Raw genomic sequence first — 24333 nt, 5'->3', positions numbered from 1 at the left:
CTCCTCCCTACCTTTTATCTTAGCCTGCTGGACACACTTTCCTCATTCCTGAAGAAGGGCTCATGCCTGAAATGTCGATTCTCCTCCTTGAATGCTGCCTGACCTGTGCATTTTCAGCAGCTAATGTTGGAATTAGGAGCTAGTGAAGACTGCTGAAGTCAGAGTTGTTAAAGTGTGGCGATGGAAAAAGCACAGCAGGCCAGGCAGCATCTGAGGAGCAAGAGAGTCTACATTTCGAGCTTAACCCTTCAATCAGGACTTTATCGACTAATGTTGGAATTAACCACTTAGTAACTTTGCTGCATTAAAGATGTAAAATTTAACAATGCTAAGTTAGTACTGGCTAGGTTGTCTCTAATTTGTCACTGAGGACAGTTATTCCTATTAAATTTGACTTGCAGCCATTTTATGATGGGTTTAACTGAACATTTCTCAACTGTCAAATGCTTGGATAAAGAGGACAGGGTAGAATAAACATGGAAATGCTTTATACCACAGCTGTGTCTTTATCTTTATCCTATCTTTACCTGTGCCCTTTAAAGTACTTATTTTCTGATATGTCCTGCCCAAGTCTCCTTCCCTTCAGATTTTCTCCTCATCCTACTTCACTTCTGTGTGGCCTATTGTTATGGACCAGACCAAACTCCCTCAAAATATTCAGGAGAGTGTCTAGACACTAACTTTTTCTTATTTTAAAGGTAAACGTAAGGTTTTGTGTTCCAGACGCAATTTGATTGGTCAAACTACCAGATTTAAAGCAAAACACTGTGTTAAAATACAATGAAAGAAGGAATTTGAATAACTTAACTCTATTGGAAAATGTAAGAGAATAATAAATACAATAAATATTACTAATTAACTGCTCCAATTTAGTAAAATCCCATAAACGCACCCTTGGCAAAAGGCAAATTTGGAACACTGTCTCACATGCAACCCCAGTAGAAAGCAGAGAACCCCCAGCTTTTGGCTGTAACTGAAAGAGGGGAAAAGTAGCTTCCACTTCAAGACCTCAACAGCAACTGCTAAAAGCTAAACCTGGTTCTGTGGGACTTTGACTGTACCCATCCAGCTACTTCCACTGTTTCCGTTTGTTTTTTTTCCCCAAATAAAACAGCAAGGCTTCACAATATTTTTTTATCTTCTCTGATTGCTATGCTAATCTCTCTGTAAAGGAAACCAGTATGAAATACTTCTCTTAAATCCATAGCATTGTCACGCTATTGAGTAAAGATGGAGAATGAAAACCAGTCAAGACTCTTGCTCATGACTTGCGTTTCAAAAATAGCTGTTTGAAACCTATGGATATTAGGTGCTGACAGGATTCTGATGTGATGGCCTCAATGTTTGAATAGTCTGTCCTTTTGTTTTCATTTATTTTTCTAATTAACCTGTTCAAATGTTATTGCACACCTCTGGAGCAGGTGGGACTTGAACCCAGGCCTTTTGGTCAAGGATTAGGGACACTAATTCTGCACCATAAGATGGTTCCTCTGTCTGTATTCTTATCTTGAATGACCTCTTTGCTGTCACCAGGGAAATCTTACCCAGCAAGAGTCAACACCCCCCAAGTAGATGAGAATAATTTTGTTTGCTTCTCTCTCCTCAGAATTTGGATTTTACTACTTTCAAAATTTATTTGAGTTTTTTTTGTTCTCCGCTGTTACTGCAAAACCCTAATGTGACGAATAATTGGTCATTTTGACAATGGATCCGTTTGACTTGACACTCAGCTGCATGAATATTTTTAAGTGTTCTTTGTTTTCATCAGGTGAAAATTAAGAGCTTTGCACATGGTAAATAATAATCATTTTATTTTTTTTTAAAAACTGCCAGAAAGTTAACCTGAGAGCCAAGAGCAATTTGTAATTAATTACAGGTCTGTTTCAATTATGCAGATTTTGGCCATGGAGAGTTCTTGATCAATGATGGAGCATATTAATATCGAGCACTAATTATGGTCGAGTTCACTAGTCAGCAATGCCACCGATCAGTTGGAAATTTTTAAAAAGTAGACTTAACTTTTAACACTGTTTATAACATCAAGTATATTTAGATTAGATTTTAGATTAGATTCCCTACAGTGTGGAAGCAGGCCCTTTGGCTCATCAAGTCCACACCGACCCTCCGAAGAGTAATCCACCCAGACCCATTTCCCTCTGATGAATGCACCGAACACTATGGGCAATTTGGCATGGCTAATTCACCTGACCTGCACACCTTTGGAATGTGGGAGGAAACCCACGCAGACATTGGGAGAATGTGCAGACTTAACGAGTTTTGAGAAGATTTGTAGCTCAGGTTGAGCTCAGAATGTGCAAACTCCCACACAGTCGCCCAAGTCTGGAATCTAACCTGGGACCCTGGTGCTGTGAGGCTGCAGTACTAACCACTGAGCCACCATGCCAGTAAACTGGACCATAATTAGTGCTTGATATTAATATGCTCTATCATTGACTAAGAACTCTCCATGGCCAAATCTGCTTAATTATGTGTGAAAATGAGTGTTCTGCAAAGACTGTGAAGTGAGCTGGTCTCAATTTATTGGTTTGCATTGCAGTGTTTCTTTCTCCTTTTTTTTTTAAACTGTTTTCTTTTTCTCTTTTCCTTCTGTCCCTTGCTTCCCTGTCCATTTTTCAATTCTCCTGTTCTTCCAGAATGCGAACGATTACATTTCAGAAAAGGGTAAATAACCGTGCATTTATTTCTGTGCATGTTACTATGTGTCTCATTTTTTTTGTCGAACAGATCCACGGTCAGTTCTTCGGAATAGCTTTCTGCATATGTGGCATTGACCTGCACATTTTTGCAAAGTGTTCTGTCGTAAAACTGATAGATATGCACTGTACTTGATGGGCATTCTATGCAAAAAGTTGCAAAATGATGCCAACAGAAAGGACTTGAGTCATTTATTTAATTGTGCTGTGCTAATTTTAGAAATGTCCTGGAGGCTTGAGAAAAACTTATGAATCAAAGTAGTTGAAGTCACATGAATGAATAAATGATTGATTAGTAAAGATAATGTTAGAATCATAGAATTATACAGTATGGAACAGGAACTTTTGGCCCATCAAGTCAGCACAGACAAAATAAACTCCTCTAAATCTGACTTGGACCCAGTTTCCAGCACTTTGCCCATAGCCTTCAATATTATGACACTTCATGTGCTCATCCAAATACCTTTTTGTGAGGTATCCCACCTCAATTGCCCTCCTGTGTAGTACGTTCTAGATTCTCATCACCTCTGGATGAAACACGTTTTCCTGAAATACCCTCTAGTTCTCTTGCCTTTCACCATAAAATGATGTTCCTTTTTTATTAACCCTTCAAGCAGAGGGAGCATCTGCTTTCCCATCAGGGGACATTGATTGCAGTAATAAAATGTTCATTTTTGCAGTGTTTTTCACGTCTTGCCAATGTCCTAAAGAGCTTCAAGGCCAATGAATTACTTCTGAAGGCGGCATTCTGGACAGCATGGTCCCACTGGCTGTACTGAGATGAATGGTCAGCCAATCTGCATTACTGATGGATAAATATTGGCCAGGAGCTGCTTGTCCTTCATCAGATAGTGACTTCAGTTGTTCTAGTGGATGTGGCAGAGCTGAAAGAGGTTTTAGTTAAACATCTCATCTGAAAACCAAAACCTCAAGCAATGCAGAGCTCCCTCAGCTGTACACCAAACTGTTATCCTAGGTTATGTGCTCAAGTCTTGGACTGAAGATTCTGCATTGGAGACAGTTAGACCTCTGTGCTGCCAGTTAAATGAGGTTTAAAGGTATTAAAATCTTTCTGAAACATGCAAGGTTCAGAGATCAAAGCCACTGATAATAAGACTGGGCTCTATCAAAACTGCTGTCTGGGCCAGAACTCAGTCCTGCAACTCTGACCAAAACCAACTGTGGAGCACCCTCACAATGGTTGTAATTTCATCCATAACTCAGATGAGCAATAAATTGCCAGTTGGTGTTGATTTAATGTATGAAGTAAATGGAGGAATTGGTAAAGATGTAACTAGCTAATAAGTTGGATTAATTACTACTTGCTACCTCTGCTGACATTGTCATTTATCACAGACCCATGTGTCGTAATTAATCAAATATTGTGTTGATCAAGATTGGAGTTGCTTGCCAATTGCAGAGTATCACATGGTGTAGAGCTGTTCGGTAGTTGAATAATTTTGTTATCCCAAAGTTTTCTTTGCCTTTTTGGTGCTGATTAATTTTATCAATCATATTGGTTAGGCCGCTTTTGGAATATTGCATGTAATTCTGGTCTCCTTCCTCTCAGAAGGATGTTGTGAAACTTGAAAGGGTTCAGAAAAGATTTACAAGGATGTTGCCATGGTTGGAGGATTTGAGCTATAGAGAGAGGCTGAACAGGCTGGGACTGTTTTCCCTGGAGCATCAGAGGCTGAGGGGTGACTATAGAGGTTTATAAAATCATGAGGGGCATGGATAGGATAAACGGATTTTTTTTTCCTGGGATGGGGAAGTCCAGAACTAGAGGGCATAGGTTCAAGGTAAGAGGGGAGAGATACAAAAGGGACCTAAGGGGCAACTTTTTCACACAGAGGATGGTGCATTTATGGAACGAGCTACCAGAGGAAGTGATAGAGGCTGGTACAATTGCAAAGTCTAAAGGCATCTGGATGGGTATATGAATAGGAAGGGTTTCGGGGGATATTGGCCAAGTGCTGGCAAATGGGACTAGATTGGGTTGGGATATCTGGTCGGCGTGGACGAGTTGGACTGAAGAGTCTGTTTCCGTGCTGTACATCTCTATGAATGAATACAAACACAACAGGCCAACATTTTGGCTTTATGTTCATGACCTAAGTACTCATTTTTATCCTTCCCAGCTTCCTGATCCTCTAGTACATCCAGAAATTTGCAGACTGAAATTGACTGACTACAACTTACAAATTATATTAATGTTCTGAATTTGTTCTCGTTGAAAGCAGTTCCACAGTGAATGCACTCCGTGTATTTACTTTCTTTATAGGGGAAGTTTTAGTTCCCTTCTGTGCCCTGCTGGCAATTTGTTGTTTAGACATTCTCCTATTAAAGCCCAAGTCTTGTTCACCTATGTTGGAATCTTTTATTCATTTTAGTTTCCTAAAGAATCACTTTATTTTTATGCTTTATCAGCAATAGATGACAAATCATATTATAGAAGACTTTTAGATGTTGCATTATTTCTGTTTTGATTACTGTCTTGCTTGGGGTCTTAGCATCAGCCATCTAATTCCTCAAAAGGATATTGTGTGAGTCGATGTCTGGTACATGCTCGGACAGTCCTAGGTTATCATTGTGCCAGCATCATTTCCTCAAATGTCCTTTGTTTTTATCTTATCTTGCTATTGGTGTAGTTAGTCTGTTGTTTTTTCCTGTAGCACGGTATTCCACTTGTGGATAACTTATGGAAATCTCTTCCAGCTGAGACGGGCAATAAATGAGTGGCAGGAAGGCAGGTGCGCTGTCCAGTCCATAGAACGTGGATTACTTCAGACTTAAGTGGAATCAGAGTTTTTAAAAAATCATTGATATGGTTAGGCCACTGTTGGAATATTGCGTGCAATTCTGGTCTCCTTCCTATCGGAAAGATGTTGTGAAACTTGAAAGGGTGCAGAAAAGATTTACAAGGATGTTGCCAGGGTTGGAGGATTTGAGCTATAGGGAGAGGCTGAACAGGCTGGGGCAGTTTTCCTTGGACCGTCAGAGGCTGAGGGGTGACCTTATAGAGGCTTACAAAATTGAGGGGCATGAATAGGGTAAATAGGCAAAGTCTTTTCCCTGGGGTCAGAGACTCCCGGACTAGAGGGCATAGGTTTAGGGTGAGAGGGGGAAGATATAAAAGAGACCTGTGGGGCAACTCTTTCATGCAGAGGGTGGTGTTTGTATGGAATGAGCTGCCAGAGGAAGTGGTGGAGTCTGGTACAATTGCAACATTTGAGGCATATGAATAGGAAGGATTTGGAGGGATATGGGCCGGGTGCTGAAGGGTGGGACTAGATTGGGTTGGGATATCTGGTCGGCATGGATGGGTTGGACCGAAGGGTCTGTTTCCATGCTGTGCATCTGTATGACTGTTTTACTTTATATTGCAGTGATTAAAAATGGAGAAGTTACTGCACCTGAGCCGTAAAGTAACAGCAATACCTATAAATCAGGACGGTATATGACTTCAGAGGGGACTTGCAGGTGGTGATGTTCCTATGCATCTACCTCTGTCACTGTAGTTGTTAGTAGTCACAGGTTTGGTAAGTGCTGTTGAAGGAGACTAGTTGAATTACTGCAGTGCATATTGTAGATGGTACACAATGTGTACCATGATGAAGGGAATGAATGTTTAAGGAGGTGGATAGGTGCCAGTTGAGTACTTTGTCCTAAATGGTGTCAAGCTTCTTGAGTGGTGTTGGAGCTGTGCCAATCCAAGTAAATGGAGAGTATTCCACCACTTTGTTGTATTTTGCCTTTGCACCTTTAACAGTACCTCCAAATGTAACAATCATCCTGTGTAATTGATCTCTGCGGTCTATTTTCTGCAAATTTTAACTGGCAACTTTAACACGTTATTGCCTCTCTCCAGTTCTGATATTTCCCAATAGAATTCCTCACAGTTGGTATTTACATTCTCAAAGACATATGTGGAAGGAATGTTCATGAAACATTTTTGCATGCTGTTTTACATTTATTACCACACTACCACAGGATAAAGTGGGGAAATCCAAACTGTCATTGGATTTGTTTTATTTTCCCATACTTCCACTTTTTAAAGAAAAGTACTTTGAGATTTCATTAAAGCAGAATCCTGTTGGTTGAGGTCACTCTACAATTAATCCATTGAGAAACAGACCAAAGCTGTTATCTGAAACCTGAGTAAAGGTGAGTAAACTTGCCAAACACTAGGTAGAGATTTAGATATTCTCTGTACCAATGCAGAGTAACTCTCTGTGCAACAGCACCCTCCACCTGCAAGTTTTGAGCACTGCAACAGCAGGCTCTCCTCCCACCTGTGATGGTAGCATTTTAGCACAAATAACCCTCTGCTCTACTACTGATCTACAAAAAATAAAGTCTGGCTATTAGATATTTAATTGAAGCCCATCTTGACCAGTGCTTGTATCTGTTTATACAGTGTACAAGTCTCTGGAGACAGACTAATTGATTTTTATTTTCCTTGAATTGCTTTCCTCTTTAAACTACTCACACAGCATAGAAGACGACCATTTGACCCATTGCTGTCAATGAGCAATTGATCATTTTTCCACCTTGTCCCCTATAATACTGCACATTCTTCTTTTTTGAATAGTAATCTAGTTCCCTCTTGAATGACACGATTGACTCTGCGCGCGCGCATACGCACACGCACGTACTCGCTGTTTATTCCAGACTTTAACTATGTGGGAAAATTTCTCCATGTCTCCATTGCTTCTTGTAATCTCATTACATTGCATAAATGGGATTCTCCTGTGGGTAGATGAATCGCATTGGGCTGAATGGCCATTATCTTGTGCCTCCTTTTTTAATTTTTGTTTCACTCAAACCTCCAATTTTTGTCTAGGGTCCTGAAAAGTCCCGTTCACAGCTGTTGATAGTCGACCGGGGCTACGACCCAGTGTCACCAATCCTGCATGAACTGACCCTCCAGGCTATGGCCTACGATTTATTACCAATTGATCAAGATATTTATTCGTAAGTTTTAGTTTTAAAATTACTCCAACTAAAATGTTTTTTTGACGCGTCAGTGCATATTTTCCATTACCCTGTTTTCTGGTGCATTATGTTGAGAGTTGTGATGGATGGTATAAAGGAGTTCCATTAAAATTGAGAATGGCAACATGTACAGTAACAGTCAACTGGAGCAAAGCATTTAAAACCCAGGCATTTGGAAATCTTTCCATAGTATTCAGGAGTTCCTCTTAATATCTTGGCGATGTTTTGTTCCCAGTTTGTGCATCTGAGGACATTTCATTGGTGTCAATGGTAGTTATTCAGAGCTTCATTGTAAACTAAAACTAAGTTTTTTTTTGTTACTGATTTTAATATTTCAATGTTTTTAAAATAATCTGTATTTAGATGTTGAAGCGATTACTTGAGAGGAGGGAAAACTTAGAAATGCAATGTATATTGAAGGAGACCCAACATTATAATTTTCTACACAGTATTTTTGGATCTATTTGCAGACACATTGTTGCTTTATTTTTCAGGTATGAAACTGCAGGAGTTGCAGAATCCCGAGTGAAGGATACTCTGCTGGATGAGGATGATGAACTTTGGCTGCAGCTGCGCCACATGCACATTGCTGATGTCTCCAAGTATGTCCTTGTTATTGCTTGATATTAGATATGCTGCTATTTTCATAGAATCATAGAATCCCTACAGTTTGGAAGCAAGCCATTCAGCCCATTGAGTCCTCACTGACCCTCCAAAGACTATCCCATCTAGACCACCCCCACCCTGACCCTATGACCCAGCATTCCTCATGGCTAATCCAACTAATCTACTCATCCCTGGATACACTGGGCAATTTAGCACTGCAGATTCATCTAACCTGCATATCTTTGGGTTGTGGGAGGAAACCGGAGCATCCAGAGGAAAACCGTGCAAACGTCACGCAGCCAGTCACCCAAGGGTAGAATCAAACCAGAGTCCCTGGTGCTGTGAGGCAGCAGTGCTAACCACTGAGCCACCATGCCACCCCTTTTGAAGAACAGGCAAGTTCTTTGCAATTTTGTCAACATCACTAAAACAGATTATTCTTGTGGAATTTGGCTGCCACATTCCCTAAATTGTTGACTGTGAATCTGTTTTGAAGTATTTGCTGTAAATGGCTTTGGCATGACCTGAGATCTTGGTTGATACATAAATGCAAGTTTTGAACAAGATCTGTACTACCTGTCTTCAGGATAGCAAATTTGCACACGCTATAATTTATCTCTAGCTTAATCCTGACAAGAACTGACATGTACCCATCAAATATTTATAGTAATTATCCCCTTCAACCTCTTGAATGTAATCCAAAAGCAACAAATAATAATTATTCCAACATAATTAATACACCAGCAGATCTTGTGCTACTTTGGGCAGAAGCTCCAGTTTCAAGTCCATTCACATGGCTAAAGAAGTTATGTTTATAATGAAGCCAGACACATTTGAATAGCAGCCTGTGAACCATTCCAATGTATGCCAACGGAAGGCAGAAAGATTTCTCGTCAGTTATCTTATGGAAAGGAATTGGAGCCTCTAACATCACTATCCAACCTACAACATGCTGTGGCAATCTAAATTTGTGTAAGTCTGGTTCTTTTGGGATGGAGGACCTGTTGTTTCAGTTGGATCAGAATGCTGCCAACAACAAGGGTTCAATCGCTGTTCTGTAGGGGTAGATTTGGGACCAACCTCTCTACCTATTGTGAAGGTCAAGGTGGAGCAAGCTTGGGCAGAGAACTCAAGACAATGAACAAGAATTAAGAGTGCATCCACAGTGTTTTTAAATCAGCAAAATTGTGAGAATTTTTCCAAAAAGAGCAAGTAAACAAAAACATTCATCTCAACAAAAATAGACACATCAAAGTCTTACGGACATTTAAATATTTTTGTGTAGTCACTGCTGTACTGAACAATTGTGTGTGTGTGTATACACTCCTATCACTATTAATAATGATACAAGCTAATTCTCAAACTTTCCTATAGCCACACCCTTTACCCATAGCTGTCCCTCCACTCTGGGTTATTTTCCCTTGTGGAGAGGCTATAGTATAGCAATGGTAAAATAATTGACAAAATTACACTTAATTAACTTTACATATAAATTAATTGAAAGCAGGTCCCTCCTAGTCTTCACTGATTAACTGGCATTAATGTCTGAATTGGGAATGTTGGAGGGAAGTAATTTGTTATATACGTTACAAACTACAGAAGTTACTTAATTTTAGATTCTTGAGTCTGCTTGAAACAGCATTTCAATTTGTATAGCTTAAGAAATATTTTTGATCTCAGTCGATTGCTCCATGGAATGCTCAGTCCACAAAATCAGTGCAATCTCATTTGTCCCATAGTGAACCAGAATTTTCCCAGGACATAGCCTTGTGCCAGACACATTGTTGTACAATATATTTTGCTATCTGTGTATTACAATCTTTCATGGAATAAAACTTGTGTTGTTTTTCCAATTTGTATTGTTTTTCCATGTGTAACATATGAAAGGTTAAAATTTGGAAGCTTATTTCTGAGAGGCTGCCACTATTTAAATTAATGTAATTAACTAGCAACAACAACAACTTGTACTTGCATTAAAGCTGTTCCAGAGTGTTTGGTATTTTTTTAAAAACAAAGGCTCTCATAGAATTAAGTGATAGCGAGGCTGTAAGAAGACTTTTTTTAAAGATTGGGATTGAAATGAAGTGCCTGGGTTTAGAAAATGCTTTGAATAAACTCCAACACTCAGAGATTGATAGAATACAGTAGATCCCCATATCCGCAGATTTGGTTTCTGCGGTTTACCGCAGCCCGAAAATGTTACATGGAATGTTTCAGAAATAGTTCTGGGGGTGGCCAGGGAGGTAAGTTTGCCATTTAAATTATAGGGTTTGCTGCTATCTTTGAATTCTGGCATACCTGTACTCAATGCTAGAGTTTGGCTGTTCCTGGATTAGAATTGGAGTATCTTTCAATGTGGTGATAGCTGTTATCACAGAATTCTTAAAATTGCATCCACAAAACTATTCTAAATTTGTGGGAATTTATGCTGTTTTGAGTGTTGTCCCATTGTGCTGAGTAAATTAAAATTATTATGGCTCAATACATATAACTGGACTTGTGCAAGCCTCTCTCCTGAGAGTTTGATTTGTAGCCAGGTTCTACAAGGCCAGGCCATTTTTATAAATAATCATTTTAAATGTATTCTTTCCTGTTGAATGGATTGGTTAAGAGTTTCTACAGACACACACCATCTTTTGTTTTTCCTCCTAAGGAAAGTAACAGAATTATTGAAGACATTCTGTGAAAGCAAAAGGATGACAACTGATAAGGTGAGCAGATTTTTCTTCATTGGTCATGACAGTCACCAGATCCCTATGTACACTCACAAGCTAACATGCATCTGATTTTAAAGTCCCTGTCTTTTGCCCTTTTTCTTAAGGAGGGGAGTTAGAGGTAAGATGTCTTCACCCAGAATTCCCTGCCACAAAACTGTTGAGGCCAAAACCTTGAATGTTTTCAGGAAGTAGACAGAAATAGATTATAAGGCTACGAGACATCATAAGGATATGGGGAGAAAGCAGGAACAAGATACTCAGTTGGATGATCAGCTGTGATCATACTGAATGGTGGAGCAAACTTGAAGGGCTGAATGGCCTACTGCTGTTCCTATTTTCAATGTGTTAGATCATACAAAGCAGGAAGCTACAGCTGGAAAGCAAGATATTACTTGCATTGAAAATACTTGCATCTATACGTGATGTATTTGAGAAAAAGTGAATTAGAAAGGTATGCTGAAAAGCTAAGATCAGGCGATTCTGGAGTATAAATATCAGCACAGATTAGTTGACTTGAATAGAATCTTGTACACCAAGTTTGTCCTGCTCATAGACTCAATACCATTATGTGCAGGATCAATGTGATGTACAAGGTTCCAGGCAGAGACTGCACAAAACATTATTCATAGGACAAACGGGCAGACAACTAGCAATCTGCGTTCATGAACATCAAATAGCCTCTAAATGCCACAACCAGCTATCCCTAGTATCAGTTAACACAGACGACTGGGATCTCTCACTTGATCGAGACAACACACTATTAGATCAAGCCAAACAGAAGACAGCCAGAGAATGCAGAGAAGCATGGCACTCATCCACAGATTCCATCAATAAACACATTAACCTAAACCCAATATACTGACCACTGCAACGAACAATCAGAACAAAACTGCATAAATTCCAACCGATAGTATAGCAGTGCTTTACGGGAGGCTCCACAGCACTGACGATGTCCCTAGCAAGGGGACAAAATGTCTGCAAACCAAATTCCCAGCTCGGTGAACATACCCACAACAACTGCTGCTGACACCTGAGTGACCAATCTTTACACAAACCTTAGTTCTTTACTGTCTAACATTACCAGTTCTGTAGTATTGGACCTGGTGACATGTGGTAGATATGTTACCAAACACAGTGACACCCTGAAACAATCAGCCATATCAATCAAAGACCCATAACTTGATTTGATGTTTGCTTGGAATATTGAAGGCAGCAGACTGGCTAACTGGTGTTGGCATTCTGTTGCTCTGACAGTCTCTACCATGAAATTTATCAAAATGATGTTGCTGCCAAACCCAAGTGCATTTCACTCCTCCTGATCAATGCAGTGTTGTACCATGGAAAGGTTGCACATAGTACAGATTTAGTATACATAAAACATAAAATTCCTCATTCCTACATCAGCTTATTGGCTAGGTAAGGGTGAAAAAGGCCACCTGTCCAATCACTTTTTCATTAGTCTAGAGAGATCCTATGTTTACCTGTCATCGTCCCCACCCAATTTTAAAACTTCCTGGCAGAAAAATATGTTTTAAGTTATATTAAATTTGTTTCTGATATTCTACCCTCTAGTTCATTTTGTATTTTGCTCACTCTTTGTGATTATGTTCTTTGATATGTGTAAAATGTGCTAATTTTAACATTGTTAAAACAAGACAATATTTAAAAAATAATCCCTTTAAAAGAGATTCTCTGAGACCCCTTTTCCAAATGAAAGCCCAAGTTCTACTGACTTTCTTAATAACCAATAAGCACACACCATGATGTTAACTTCCAACAGTAGTGTTGCCTGAAGAGGGTTTCAATGCTTGCCAAATTGTGCCAATCAATAACCGTATTCTCTCATAAAATAAATGCAAATAATAAGTAAACTTTGTCATGAACTGACATTGAAGTACAACACTAAAGATGAGCAACTGTGTGCTGCACTGTAACTGCAGCTCTGTGAAAGAATAGTCTTACTGACAGGCACTGTCACCCAGTTGCGGTGTAGTCACTGAAATATTTCAACATGATATCACTTGTTTCAGTGGGGCCTGTTTACCACTTTACGAAATTGCAGCCCAAGTCTATTAATGTTGAGGATTGTTTTCTAACAGGATTTTCTGTTCACTATCAACACGGCCAAGGGTTATGCCGGAGAGTCTGGGACCAGATCAGCTGTTGAATGGGCTGGTACGGGCTCCAAACAGGCACCACTGGAGAAGGGCTTATGTCTGAAACGTCAATTCTCCTGCTCTTTGGATGCTGCCTGACCTGCTGCGCTTTTCCAACAACACATTTTTCAGCTCTGATCTCCAGCATCTGCAGTCCTCACTTCTAGCTTCATGTGGACCAGGAAAGGGAAAATAATGACCTACAACTGTGTTCTTGATCCTCCTTTCATATTCCAGTTGGAAAGTGATTCGCATGTGTGAATATGATTTAACACACTTGTGAAGAGCTTGCACTGAGGTTGTAGGATGAAGAATAGGTACTTCACCCTCCAATGTTGGTGATACTCTGACAAGAGCCAAGCCCTTTAAAGGGAAGGGGAGAAAATCGAAGTGAAAGTAGTGTCAGAAGTACTTCTCTTTTCTTTCAGGCTAATCTGCGGGATCTTTCTCAAATACTAAAGAAAATGCCTCAATATCAGAAGGAGCTCAGCAAAGTGAGTACCACAATATTTTATTATCTCTGGTGGGGGAGGGGATTGGAGAACAAGTGAGCATGTGTAGTGTTAGTTGGAAGGCAGAAAAACTACAGGGGCTATAACTTACAGGCTATACTATAAGCCCTCACTAGTGAATGGGGAGGAAGTTCAAGAATTTGTAGTCCTTTATTGTCAAACTTCAAGCACTATTTTCCCTTTTAATTTTCAGTTAAGGGTAAAGAATGATGTTTTCTTGTTTTGTCTACATTATTCCTGCTATTCTCTTATTTCACAGTCCTATTGCAATTGTGTCACTTTTTTTTATTTTTCTCCCTTGTAGTACTCTACACATTTGCACTTGGTTGAAGACTGTATGAAGCACTTTAAGGGCTCAGTTGAAAAGATGTGTAAAGTGGAGCAGGTCAGTGTGTTGTGCGTCAGTCTGGAGTCCATATTTGTAGTAGGTAATATCTTCGGTTACTGATTCACGGTCACATTAAACGTTTAATGATCTAACTTGTTTTTACTTGATGCTTTTCAAAGTGGATCCTTGAAAGTATATTTTGAAATGTCTAGGCTTTGGATGTAGGCTTTGCTCGCTGAGATGGAAGGTCTGTTTTAAGATGTTTCGTCGTCATATTAGATAACATCAGTGAGACTCTGGATGAAACACTGGTGACATGGCCCGCTTTCTATTGTGATTAGGTTTCCTTGGGTTGGTGGTGTCACTTCCTGTTTTTTTTCTCTGGGTGTGGCAAGTCACTGTGTTTGTTGATAGAGTTCAGGTTGGAATGCCATGCTTCTAGGAGTTCTTGTGCGTGTCTCTTTGGCTTGTCCTAGGGTGGATGTGTTGTCCCAGTTGAAGTGATGTCCTTCCTCATCTATAGGTAAGGATACTAGTGAGAGTGGGTCTTTTCTTTTTGTGGCTAGTTGATGTTCATGCATCCTGGTGACCAGTTTTCTGTCTGTTTGTCCAATGTACTGTTTGTTACAGTTATAACAGTCATAAAGATGTACAGCACTGAAACAGACCCTTTGGTCCAACCTGTCCATGCCAACCAGATATCTCAACCCAATGTAGTCAGCACCCGGTTCATATCCCTCCAAACCCTTCCTATTCATATACCCATCCAAATGCCTTTTAAATGTTGCAGTTGTACCAACCTCCACCACTTCCTCTGGCAGCTCATTCCATTCACGTACCACCCTCTGTGTGAAAAAGTTGCCCCTTAGGTCTCTTTTAAATGACATTAGTTTTGCTTGTGGTCTGTATAAGGGTCTTTCAAGTTCATTTACCACCACCTGAGAAAAAGAACAGGAAATTATGTCACCAACCCAAGGAAACCTAAACATATAAATAGAAAGCTGGTCATGCCACCAATGCTTCATCTGGAGGCTTACTGGTGTTACCTAGTAGGGTGACGAAACATCTGGAAATGAACCTTACAGCTCAGCGAGCAAACCTACATCCAGAACCCCAACCTGAGTTACAAATCTTCTCAAACTCGCTAATGTCTAGGCTATTTTACAAAAATTCATTTACGGTTACTGTATGTAAAAACAAAAAAAATTGTGTAATTGTATAAAATGTATGTACTAGGAGAAAGTGAGGACTGCAGATGCTGGAGATCAGGGTCGAATGTGGTGCTGGAAAAGCACAGCAGGTCAAGTAGCATCCGAGGAGCAGGAGAATTGACGTTTTGGGCATAAGCCCTTCATCAGGAATCTTACCTGACGAAGGGCTCATGTCCAAAACGTTGATTCTCCTCCTCTGATGCTGCCTGATCTGCTGAGTTTTTCCAGCACCCCACTGTCAACTAAAATGTATGTACATCAGATTAATAAAATGAGCCTGTGGTCTATAAACAGGACCTTGCCATGGGGACTGATTCAGAGGGAGAGAAGGTCAAAGATCCAATGAAGATAATTGTGCCAATCTTACTGGATACGAACATTAAATCCTATGACAAAATCAGGATTATTCTTCTATACATCTTCCTCAAGAACGGTGCAGTATAACTTTTGGAAAATTCATATTTTTATTTATTTCAAATAGTGTTATGTTGTCTAGTGTTACAGTTGTGGTTCCCAATATTTATCCCTTTCACATGATGACCTGTCACACAGTTGATTTCAAAACAACCTCTGACAAATGTCATGTTAGCCCTGTGTAAATCTGCATTGTAATATTTGAGGTAAAGTAATTAAGTTGACAACTGCTAGCATTTTTACAAGATCACTTCAATGAGGTTATTTGGCTTTGTGACAACAAAACTTAACAAGTGGGCCTGGAGAAGTGGTGGTGAGAAACGTAGAATTGGCCTCTTGCCTCTGCATCTTGGGTTTAAATCCAGCTCAAAAGTTTCTTCTGATTGTGATGGTCAGTGTGAAATAGATTTGAGTCATCAATTCTATTTTTATTTTCAATTCACTCATGTGTGCACTGCTGGCAAGCCCAGTATTTATTGCCCATTCCTCTACTCTTGAATTGAGTGGTTGGCAGACCATGCCAGAGGGCACTTGATAGTCAGGCACATTGCTATAAATCTGGAATCATCTAGGCCACACCAGGTGAGGATGGCAGATTTCTCTCCCCAAAGGATATTGGTGAACTGGATTGTTGTAAAAGCCCATGATATTGTCGTGGACATCATCGCTGAGAGCAGCTTTTGATTCCAGAAGGCATTGATTGAATATAAATTCTACCACTTGCTGTAATGGGATTTGAGCCCATTTTCCCCAGCTATTGGCCTGTGCCTCTGAATTACTAGTGTTATTTCTCACCTTCTTGTGTGAACATGAGCTTGTACTCAAGGTTGGTCCTGATTCTTCGAATTGGCCATGCCTTTCCAATGAAATGTTTACATAGAAAATGTTGCAAAAAAAGTAAACGGATGCTTTTTTTCCCCAGGTTGGAACAAAGGCACATTCTGTGGAGCTGTAATCTGCATTTTTTTATTGCTTGTGTTGATATGGCTTGTTTGTTTCAGGCAACTAGTCCTTTGCATAGAATTAATTCCCCTTGACCTTGAGCACAAAATGCATCTTATATTTAAATATGCATCTACAGTAAAAGATCACCTGATGTGATTTGCCAAACTTACGCTCAACAAAGTAGCTCTTAGAGCTTTTCAAGTAGAAAGTCTCTCAATCTGACCATTTAAACTTGAACATTTCAGTCCTGTACTTCATAGGAAGTTATCAAATTCATTGTCTGTGCTCCATTATTTGGCTTTTGCAAGGGTTGAGCTTGAGAGAATAGCATTAACTGATGTCCAGTCACATTTGGTGGGACATCGTTGAGTATAGGTTGGCTAAGGATGATCATGAGTTAAGTTGGGGTGCCTTTCCTATGAAACAGTATGCCATTGTTTCTAATTGAAACGTATAGGATTCTGAGATGACTTTACAGAATAAATCCTGAGCGGTTATTTCCTGTGGTTAGAAAAACTTCACCTAGATGATACAGTGTTAGATTTGATTGGCCATTTAGAACTGAAACCAGGAGGAATTTCTTCACTTTAGTGGCCGGTGAATCCTTGGAATGTTATATCCCAGAGACCTGTGGATGTGCAATGAGTTTATTTAAGGCTGAGATCGCTTCAGTTTTTGACACTGAAAGAATCGAGGGATAAGGTCATATGAAGGAAAGTACAGTCGAGATTGAAGATCAATTGTGATCCTATTGACTGGTGACGCACAGGGTTAAGGGACCATAAGTAGTGTCCCTCCTCAAATATCAAATCCACTGTTACCTCACCAATGCCAAGAATGGCTAAGTTAGTGTTAGGTTCTTGTGGAGGTTTTGGGAGCCACATGGGGAAAGTTAAGAAATATTTTCTTTCTTATTTCTATCATCTTGTTTCCTCTAGTTAAACCTGCTCTGCTTGATTGTTTCAGGGATCACAGAAGAGAACCTCACCAAACTTATTCAGCATGCAAACATCCAGGAAGACAGCAATATCATCCGAAACTTTCAGAACCTGGGTACGACCATCATAGCTGGGGTACGCACTACATAAACTGAGTTTTGTTTTCAGTTTTTGCTTTGTATGTAGCAGTCACGAAAGTAGTATTCTGTTTCCAACACAGACATAAATTTAATTCTTAACAAAAATGTGACTGTAATCCCTTCTCAATAATTATTTTTGAAGTCCAGCTGTAAAAAATGTGGGTTCCTAAATTATGACAATATCCTAAAAGCAGAAAATGTTATAAGTGTTGAGACAAGGCAGCATCCATGATGAAGAAAGTGAGCACTGCAGATGCTGAAGACCAAAGTAGAGAGCGTGGAAAAGCGCAACAGATAGGCAGCATCTGAGGAGCAGGGAAATGGACATTTTCGGGCATAAGCCCTTCATCAGGAATGAGGCTTGTGGGCCGGCGTCAGAGATAAATGGGAGGAGTGGTGGGGAAGGTAGCTGAAGGTGGGGGCGAAGGTGATAGGTTAGAGAGGAGGGTGGAGCGGATAGATGGCGAAGGTGATGGAAAGGTCAAGAGAGCAGTGCTGAGTTGGAGACTTGGGACTGGGATAATGTGGGGGGGCCAGCAATGAGGAAACTGGTGAAATCCACATTGATCCCATGGGGTTGCAGGGTCCCAAGGCGGAAGATGAGGCATTCTTCCTCCAGGTGTCTGGTGAGGGTTTGGTGATGGAGGAAGCCCAGGACCTGCAAAAAGGCAAGTAATGAAACAAAAGATGAGGCTAGAAAGATGTTAAATTGGTATTGATAGATTTGATCTTCCTACTTGACCCACATTCAGCCATAGACTGTGAAATGCAACTAAGTGTTGTGCTATTATTTAGGCACATTCTGCTTTATTGGGGTGCTGTTAACTTGCATTTCATCAGATGTTTATGAAAGTTGGAAGGTCAGTGTTTGAAAAACTCTAATTCAAAAATAACCATAATACAAACACAATTTTCTGCTGACTTGGCTATGGGAGATACATGGAGGATATTGCAAAGATGGGCATTGTGTTTACTGATGGATACTAGGCTCTGGAATTTGGATATTGGGTCTTGGTTGAACAGGGCATCAGAAATCCACAGTCACTTGAAAAATGGAGGAAGACACAAAATGCTGGTATCTGACATTAGTGAAGTTAACCTGTATATATTTTTAACTTCATTTTAAGAGTGGATCATCTTCAAAATCTAAACCGGAAAGGAAATTACGAACAGAGTCAACTTACCAACTCTCCAGGTGGACTCCTGTCATCAAAGATATCATGGAGGTATAGTGGTTGTAATTTGGATAAGTGTGGGTTTCCAACTTAGGACAGAAAGCTGCTTGTCACTTTGCTGCATATTCAGTGATCATGAGGTGACCAGTTTATCTCTCTCATTCATAGCTGATATTTTCAGGATTTCGTGAGAATAGACAATCGGTGCAGGAGTAGGCCATTCTGCCCTTTGAGCCTGCACCACCATTTAATCTGATCATCCTTAATCAGTATCCTGTTCCTGTCTTATCTCCATAACCCTTGAGATCCACTATCCTTGAGAGCTCTATCCAACTCTTTCTTAAATGAATCCAGAGACTGGGCCTCCACTGCCCTCGGGCAGAGCATTCCACACAGCCACCACACTCTGGGTGAAGAAGTTTCTCCTCATCTCTGTCCTAAATGGTCTACCCCCTATTTTTAAGCTGTGTCCTCTGGTTCGGCACTCACCCATCAGCGGAAACATGTTTCCTGCCTCCAGAGTGTCCAATCCTTTAATAATCTTATACGTCTCAATCAGATCCCCTCTCAGTCTTCTAAATTCAAGGGTATGCAAGCCCAGTCGCTCCAGTCTTTCAGCGTAAGGTAGTCCCGCCATTCCAGGAATTGACCTCATGAACCTACGCTGCGCACTCTCAATAGCCAGAATGTCTTTCCTCAAATTTGGAGACCAGAACTGCACACAATACTCCAGGTGTGGTCTCACCAGGTCCTGTACAGCTGCAGAAGAACCTCTTCGCTTCTATACTCAATCCCTCTTGTTATAAAGGCCAGCATGCTATTAGCCTTCTTCACTACCTGCTGTACCTGCATGCTTACCTTCATTGACTGGTGTACAAGAAGGGCTTATGCCCGAAACGTCGATTCTCCTGTTCCTTGGATGCTGCCTGACCTGTGCTTTTCCAGCAACACATTTTCAGCTGGTGTACAAGAACACCCAGATCTTTGTACTGCTCCTTTACCTAAATTGATTCCATTTAGGTAGTAATCTGCCTTCCTGTTCTTGCCACCAAAGTGGATAACCATACATTTATCCACATTAAACTGCATCTGACCACTCACACTCACCTAACTTGTCCAGGTCACCCTGTAATCTCCAAACATCCTCATCACATTTCACCCTGCCACCCAGCCTAGTATCATCAGCAAATTTGCTAATGTTATCACTAATACCATCTTCTATATCATTAATATATATTATAAAAAGCTGCAGTCCCAGCACTGATCCCTGCGGTACCCCACTGGCCACTGCCTGCCATTCTGAAATGCAGATCAAACTCATTGGCCATGATAGCTTTGCTATACTGATGTAGACTGTTTTTGCAGGTTCCTGCCTCAGTTAGAGATAACCCCTTCTGCAGTGGGGGGAAGAGGTGGTCTGTCATAGTGTGGGCAGAGTGGGAGAGATCTCCTCCTACTTATTGAACAAGATAATCACTTTATATGCAAATGAGCAAACCTAATTTGTCTGTTCCAATGTCACAGCAGCAATGTTCAGCGAATGAATATTTTGTGTCCACAGAATCAATCAGTCAGTTTGCTCAGACCCCGACTCTAACTTTCTCCACTGTAAAATCTGGGGCTGTTTCCCCTTGGAGTGTCAGAGGCTGAGGGCTGACCTTGTCGAGGTTTATAAAATCATGAGGGGTGTAGAGAAGGTGAATAGTTGGTGTCCTTTCCATCGGGATGGAGGCTTTCAACACTTTGGGGCATATTTTTAAGGTAAGAGAAGAAAAATTTAAAAATGACACAAAGGGAATCTTCAAGGGCCCAATTTTAGTCTTAACCTTTTTTTGCCTTTCACATACCTAAAAAAGCTTTTACTATCCTTTTATATTTTTGGCCAGTTTACATTCGTACCTCATTTTTTCTCTGCGTATTTCCTTCTTAGTACTCCTCTGTGTTGCTCTTTAAAAGCTTCCCAGTCCTCTGCTTTCCCACTTATCTTTGCTATGTTATACTTTTTCTCTTTTAACTTTATATGTTTCTTAACTTCCCTCGTCAGCCACGGCCACCCATGCTTCCTCCTAGGATCTATCTTTCTTTTTTGGAATGAACTGATCCTGCAACTTCTGCATTATACACAGAAATATCCGCCGTTATTCCTCCACTGTCATCCCTGCTAAGGTATTGCACCATTGAACTTTGGCCAGCTCCTCCCTCATAGCTCCATAGTTCCCTTTATTCAACAGAAATATTGTCATTTCCGATTGTACCCTCTCCCCCTCAAATTGCAGATTAAAGATTATTGTATTATGGTCACTATTTCCCAATGGCTCATTCACTTCAAGGTCTCTGACCAATTCTGGTTCATTGCACAATATCAGATCCAGAATTGCCTTCTCTCTGGTAGGCTTCAGCACCAGCTGTTCTAAGAATCCATCTCGGAGGCACTCCCAAAGTTTCTTTCTTGAGGTCCAATACCATCCTGATTCTCCCAGTCTACCTGCATGTTGAAATCCCCCATAACAACTGTAGTAACATCTTTGCGACAGGCCAATTTCAGCTCCTGATTCAACTTGCATCCGACATCCAGAATAAGCTATATTTCTTTTGACTAGCAAACTTGGGAAATAGAGAATAGCATTAATTTGTGTATAATAAAATAGTGAATGCAAAGATCCTTATGCATATTGAAGTTGTAAAAATGTATATGCTTAAATGGTAAAAAAAGTGGAGTTCATAATATGTAAATATTGCACACTATGGCTATGTATTCAATATCTCATCTGAAGAATTCATTCTTCTGTGCACATTACCATCCATTGTTTGCAATAGTATGTATGTTTATGTAAACCTTGTCCATCTTATAGGATGCTACGGAAGAAAAGCTTTGCAAAAAACAGTGGCCATTTGTGTCCGACCCAGCCCCAAGTGCAGCAACACAGACAGCTGTGAGGTACATGATTGATTCGTTCCCTGTGTTCCACCTACTGGGATTGAAAACCTTAGTTAATGATGCAACGTCTTGCATCATTTGAAGGCAAAAAAACTAGTCACTTTGTTCCTATAGCAGTGCTGTGTGAAGATCCTATATATTTTCAGAAGAGAGTAGTTAGTATAGAAGTTATTGCTCAGGGCACGAGTACAGATCCCATCCTGGCAATTTTGAAAGTTTAATTTTTTAAAATCATTGTAGATTTTAAGAACTGGCATTATAAAGTGGCTATGGAAGTGTCTGAAATAATCCAGCTAATTCACAAGAGTCCTTTAGTGGAACACCCCGCTGCTCATCCTGATCTGGTCCATGTGTAACTTTTGTACCACACTGGTTTATCCATCCACTGACAGCACTAGCAAGTTATTCAGTTGCATCAGACCATTACTTTGGCTATTACTTTGGGCAGCTGACGATGTTCAACAAATGATCATCTTGCCAGTGTTGCCAACCACCAAAAGTGATGGTTTATTCATCCTCTAAGAAGAGGAGGTTGTTTGTGCGTCATTATCCCCGTGCTAAGATTCTACAACACTGAGACAGTCCTTTTGTTAATAGCAAATGGGGTAACATTAACAAACCTTGTTGCTTCCTCAAGCGCCCGCTTTGGTCATTGGCACAAGAACAAGACTCCAACAGAGTACAGAATTGGACCCCGGCTCATTGTTTTTGTTATTGGGGGTGTCTCCATGTCTGAGATGCGCTGCGCATATGAAGTAACCAAGGCTACCGATGGCAAATGGGAGGTGTTGATTGGTAAGTCCTGTCTGTTTTCTGTATTGAACTTCTTTCATTGGTTCCCTCGCAAATGTGCATTGAACCTTTGCAAACAATCATCTTCTGATTCCCAAACTTGTCTTTCATACAACGTGTAAAATTGAGTGACTATTGAAATTGGCTAGTGAATTTGGTGGTAGGCTGGGAATTATGGCTCTAATTTACTTATAAACTACAGCACTGTCTGAGTGTAGCAGGTTTATTCTTCTCTCAAACTGCAGTGACTTGAGGTTAGATCATTAATGGAAGTTTGCATCGGTGAGATTAATTCTAATTACTTCTGGTGCGGATTTCTCTAGGCTTAATTGATAGGGAGCTTCTCCCAACTCCTCAGCCAGGAATTGCAATTGTTACATGGTGCCTACTTACAGTGCCCCTTCTCCTAAATCTATTTTATTGGTTTAGTACATTTTGCACTTTTTCATTGTTGTTCCCACAAGTATAATAGTTTCACATTGACAGAATTTAGCATGTAGAATAATTTAGTGTGGGTTTAAATTTTATCCAGAGAAAGAACTTGGAAGAACCTGCTGGATATTTGACATTTGGATGTTGGAAGCATCATTTCTGATGATGGGGAGAGACCAGTTTGAAAATTTGAGTCATTCAGAGTGAGAAATGAAATTGGACACTTCGTGTTGGTCAAATGATAATCAAGCTTTGAAATGTTTTTGGAATCTCATTCTAGCGAGTGCTGGAAATGGGTCGAGTGATTGAATGCATTGAGAACAGAAGGATTGAAGGATGTGATATACATTTTAACAGAAGCATTCTTATCTGTGAAATGGAAATGCTTTCTGGGGACAATGATATTTTGCTTTGCCTAAAAACTAGTTTTGAGAAGATTTTTAGCTCAGGTTGAGGTTTGGATGAATCTTGCTCACTAAGCTGGAAGGTTCATTTCCAGATGTTTCGTCACCCTATTAGATAACATCTTCAGTGCTTTCTATTTGTATGTTTGGGTTTCTTTGGGTTGGTGATGTCATTTGCTGTGGCGAAGTCACTTCCTGTTCTTTTTCTCAGGGGGTGATAGATGGGGTCTAACTCTTTGTTGATAGAGTTCCAGTTGGAATGCCATGCTTCTAAGAATTCTCATGCATGTCTTTGTTTGGCTTGTCTTAGAATGGATGTAGTGTCTCAGTTGAAGTGATGTCCTTCCTCATCTGTGTGTAAGGATACTAGTGAGAGGGGGTCATGTCTTTTTGTGGCTGGTTGGTGTTCATGTATTCTGGTGGCTAGTTTTCTGGTGATTTGTCCAATGTAGCATTTGTTGTCATCCTTGCACAGTATTTTGTAAATGACATTTAGTTTTGCTTGTTGTCTGTACGGGCACTTTCATGTTCAATAGCTGCTGTTTTAGTGTGTTGGTGGGTTTGTGAGATACCATGATGCCTGCGTACAAACGAAGCTGCATCAGAATGTTATCACAACGAACAAACACACACTGCAACACATGAGGAACTACACGTAGAACATAGAAAAATACAGTGCAGTACAGGCCCTTTGGCCCTCAATGTTGTGCCGATCTAAGCCCACCTAACCTACACTAGCCCACTATCCTCCATATGCCTATCCAATGCCCGTTTAAATGCCCATAAAGAGGGAGAGTCCACCACTGCTACTGGCAGGGCATTCCATGAACTCATGACTCGCTGAGTAAAGAATCTACCCCTAACATCTGTCCTATACCTAACACCCCTTAATTTAAAGCTATGCCCCCTCGTA

The 24333-nt window shown here is 40.3% G+C and overlaps 1 protein-coding gene across 5 annotated transcripts in view; it reads left to right on the top strand.

The window, feature by feature from the left end:
- stxbp2 (syntaxin binding protein 2) overlaps positions 1–24333 on the top strand; it is a 69596-nt gene that overhangs the window by 39485 nt on the left and 5778 nt on the right. For all 5 annotated transcript variants that reach the window (XM_043694850.1, XM_043694853.1, XM_043694848.1 and 2 more), the window contains 10 exons: positions 7561–7691; positions 8207–8314; positions 10972–11029; positions 13620–13685; positions 14008–14088; positions 15537–15675; positions 17568–17674; positions 18807–18905; positions 21707–21792; positions 22430–22587. In XM_043694850.1, coding sequence (XP_043550785.1) covers positions 7561–7691; positions 8207–8314; positions 10972–11029; positions 13620–13685; positions 14008–14088; positions 15537–15675; positions 17568–17674; positions 18807–18905; positions 21707–21792; positions 22430–22587 — 1033 coding nt within the window. The remainder of the gene's footprint in view (positions 1–7560; positions 7692–8206; positions 8315–10971; positions 11030–13619; positions 13686–14007; positions 14089–15536; positions 15676–17567; positions 17675–18806; positions 18906–21706; positions 21793–22429; positions 22588–24333) is intronic.

Source organism: Chiloscyllium plagiosum, chromosome 8, assembly GCF_004010195.1.
Source record: "Chiloscyllium plagiosum isolate BGI_BamShark_2017 chromosome 8, ASM401019v2, whole genome shotgun sequence".
Classification (NCBI taxonomy): Eukaryota; Metazoa; Chordata; class Chondrichthyes; order Orectolobiformes; family Hemiscylliidae; genus Chiloscyllium; species Chiloscyllium plagiosum.
This window is presented reverse-complemented; position numbering and strand designations above follow the sequence as displayed.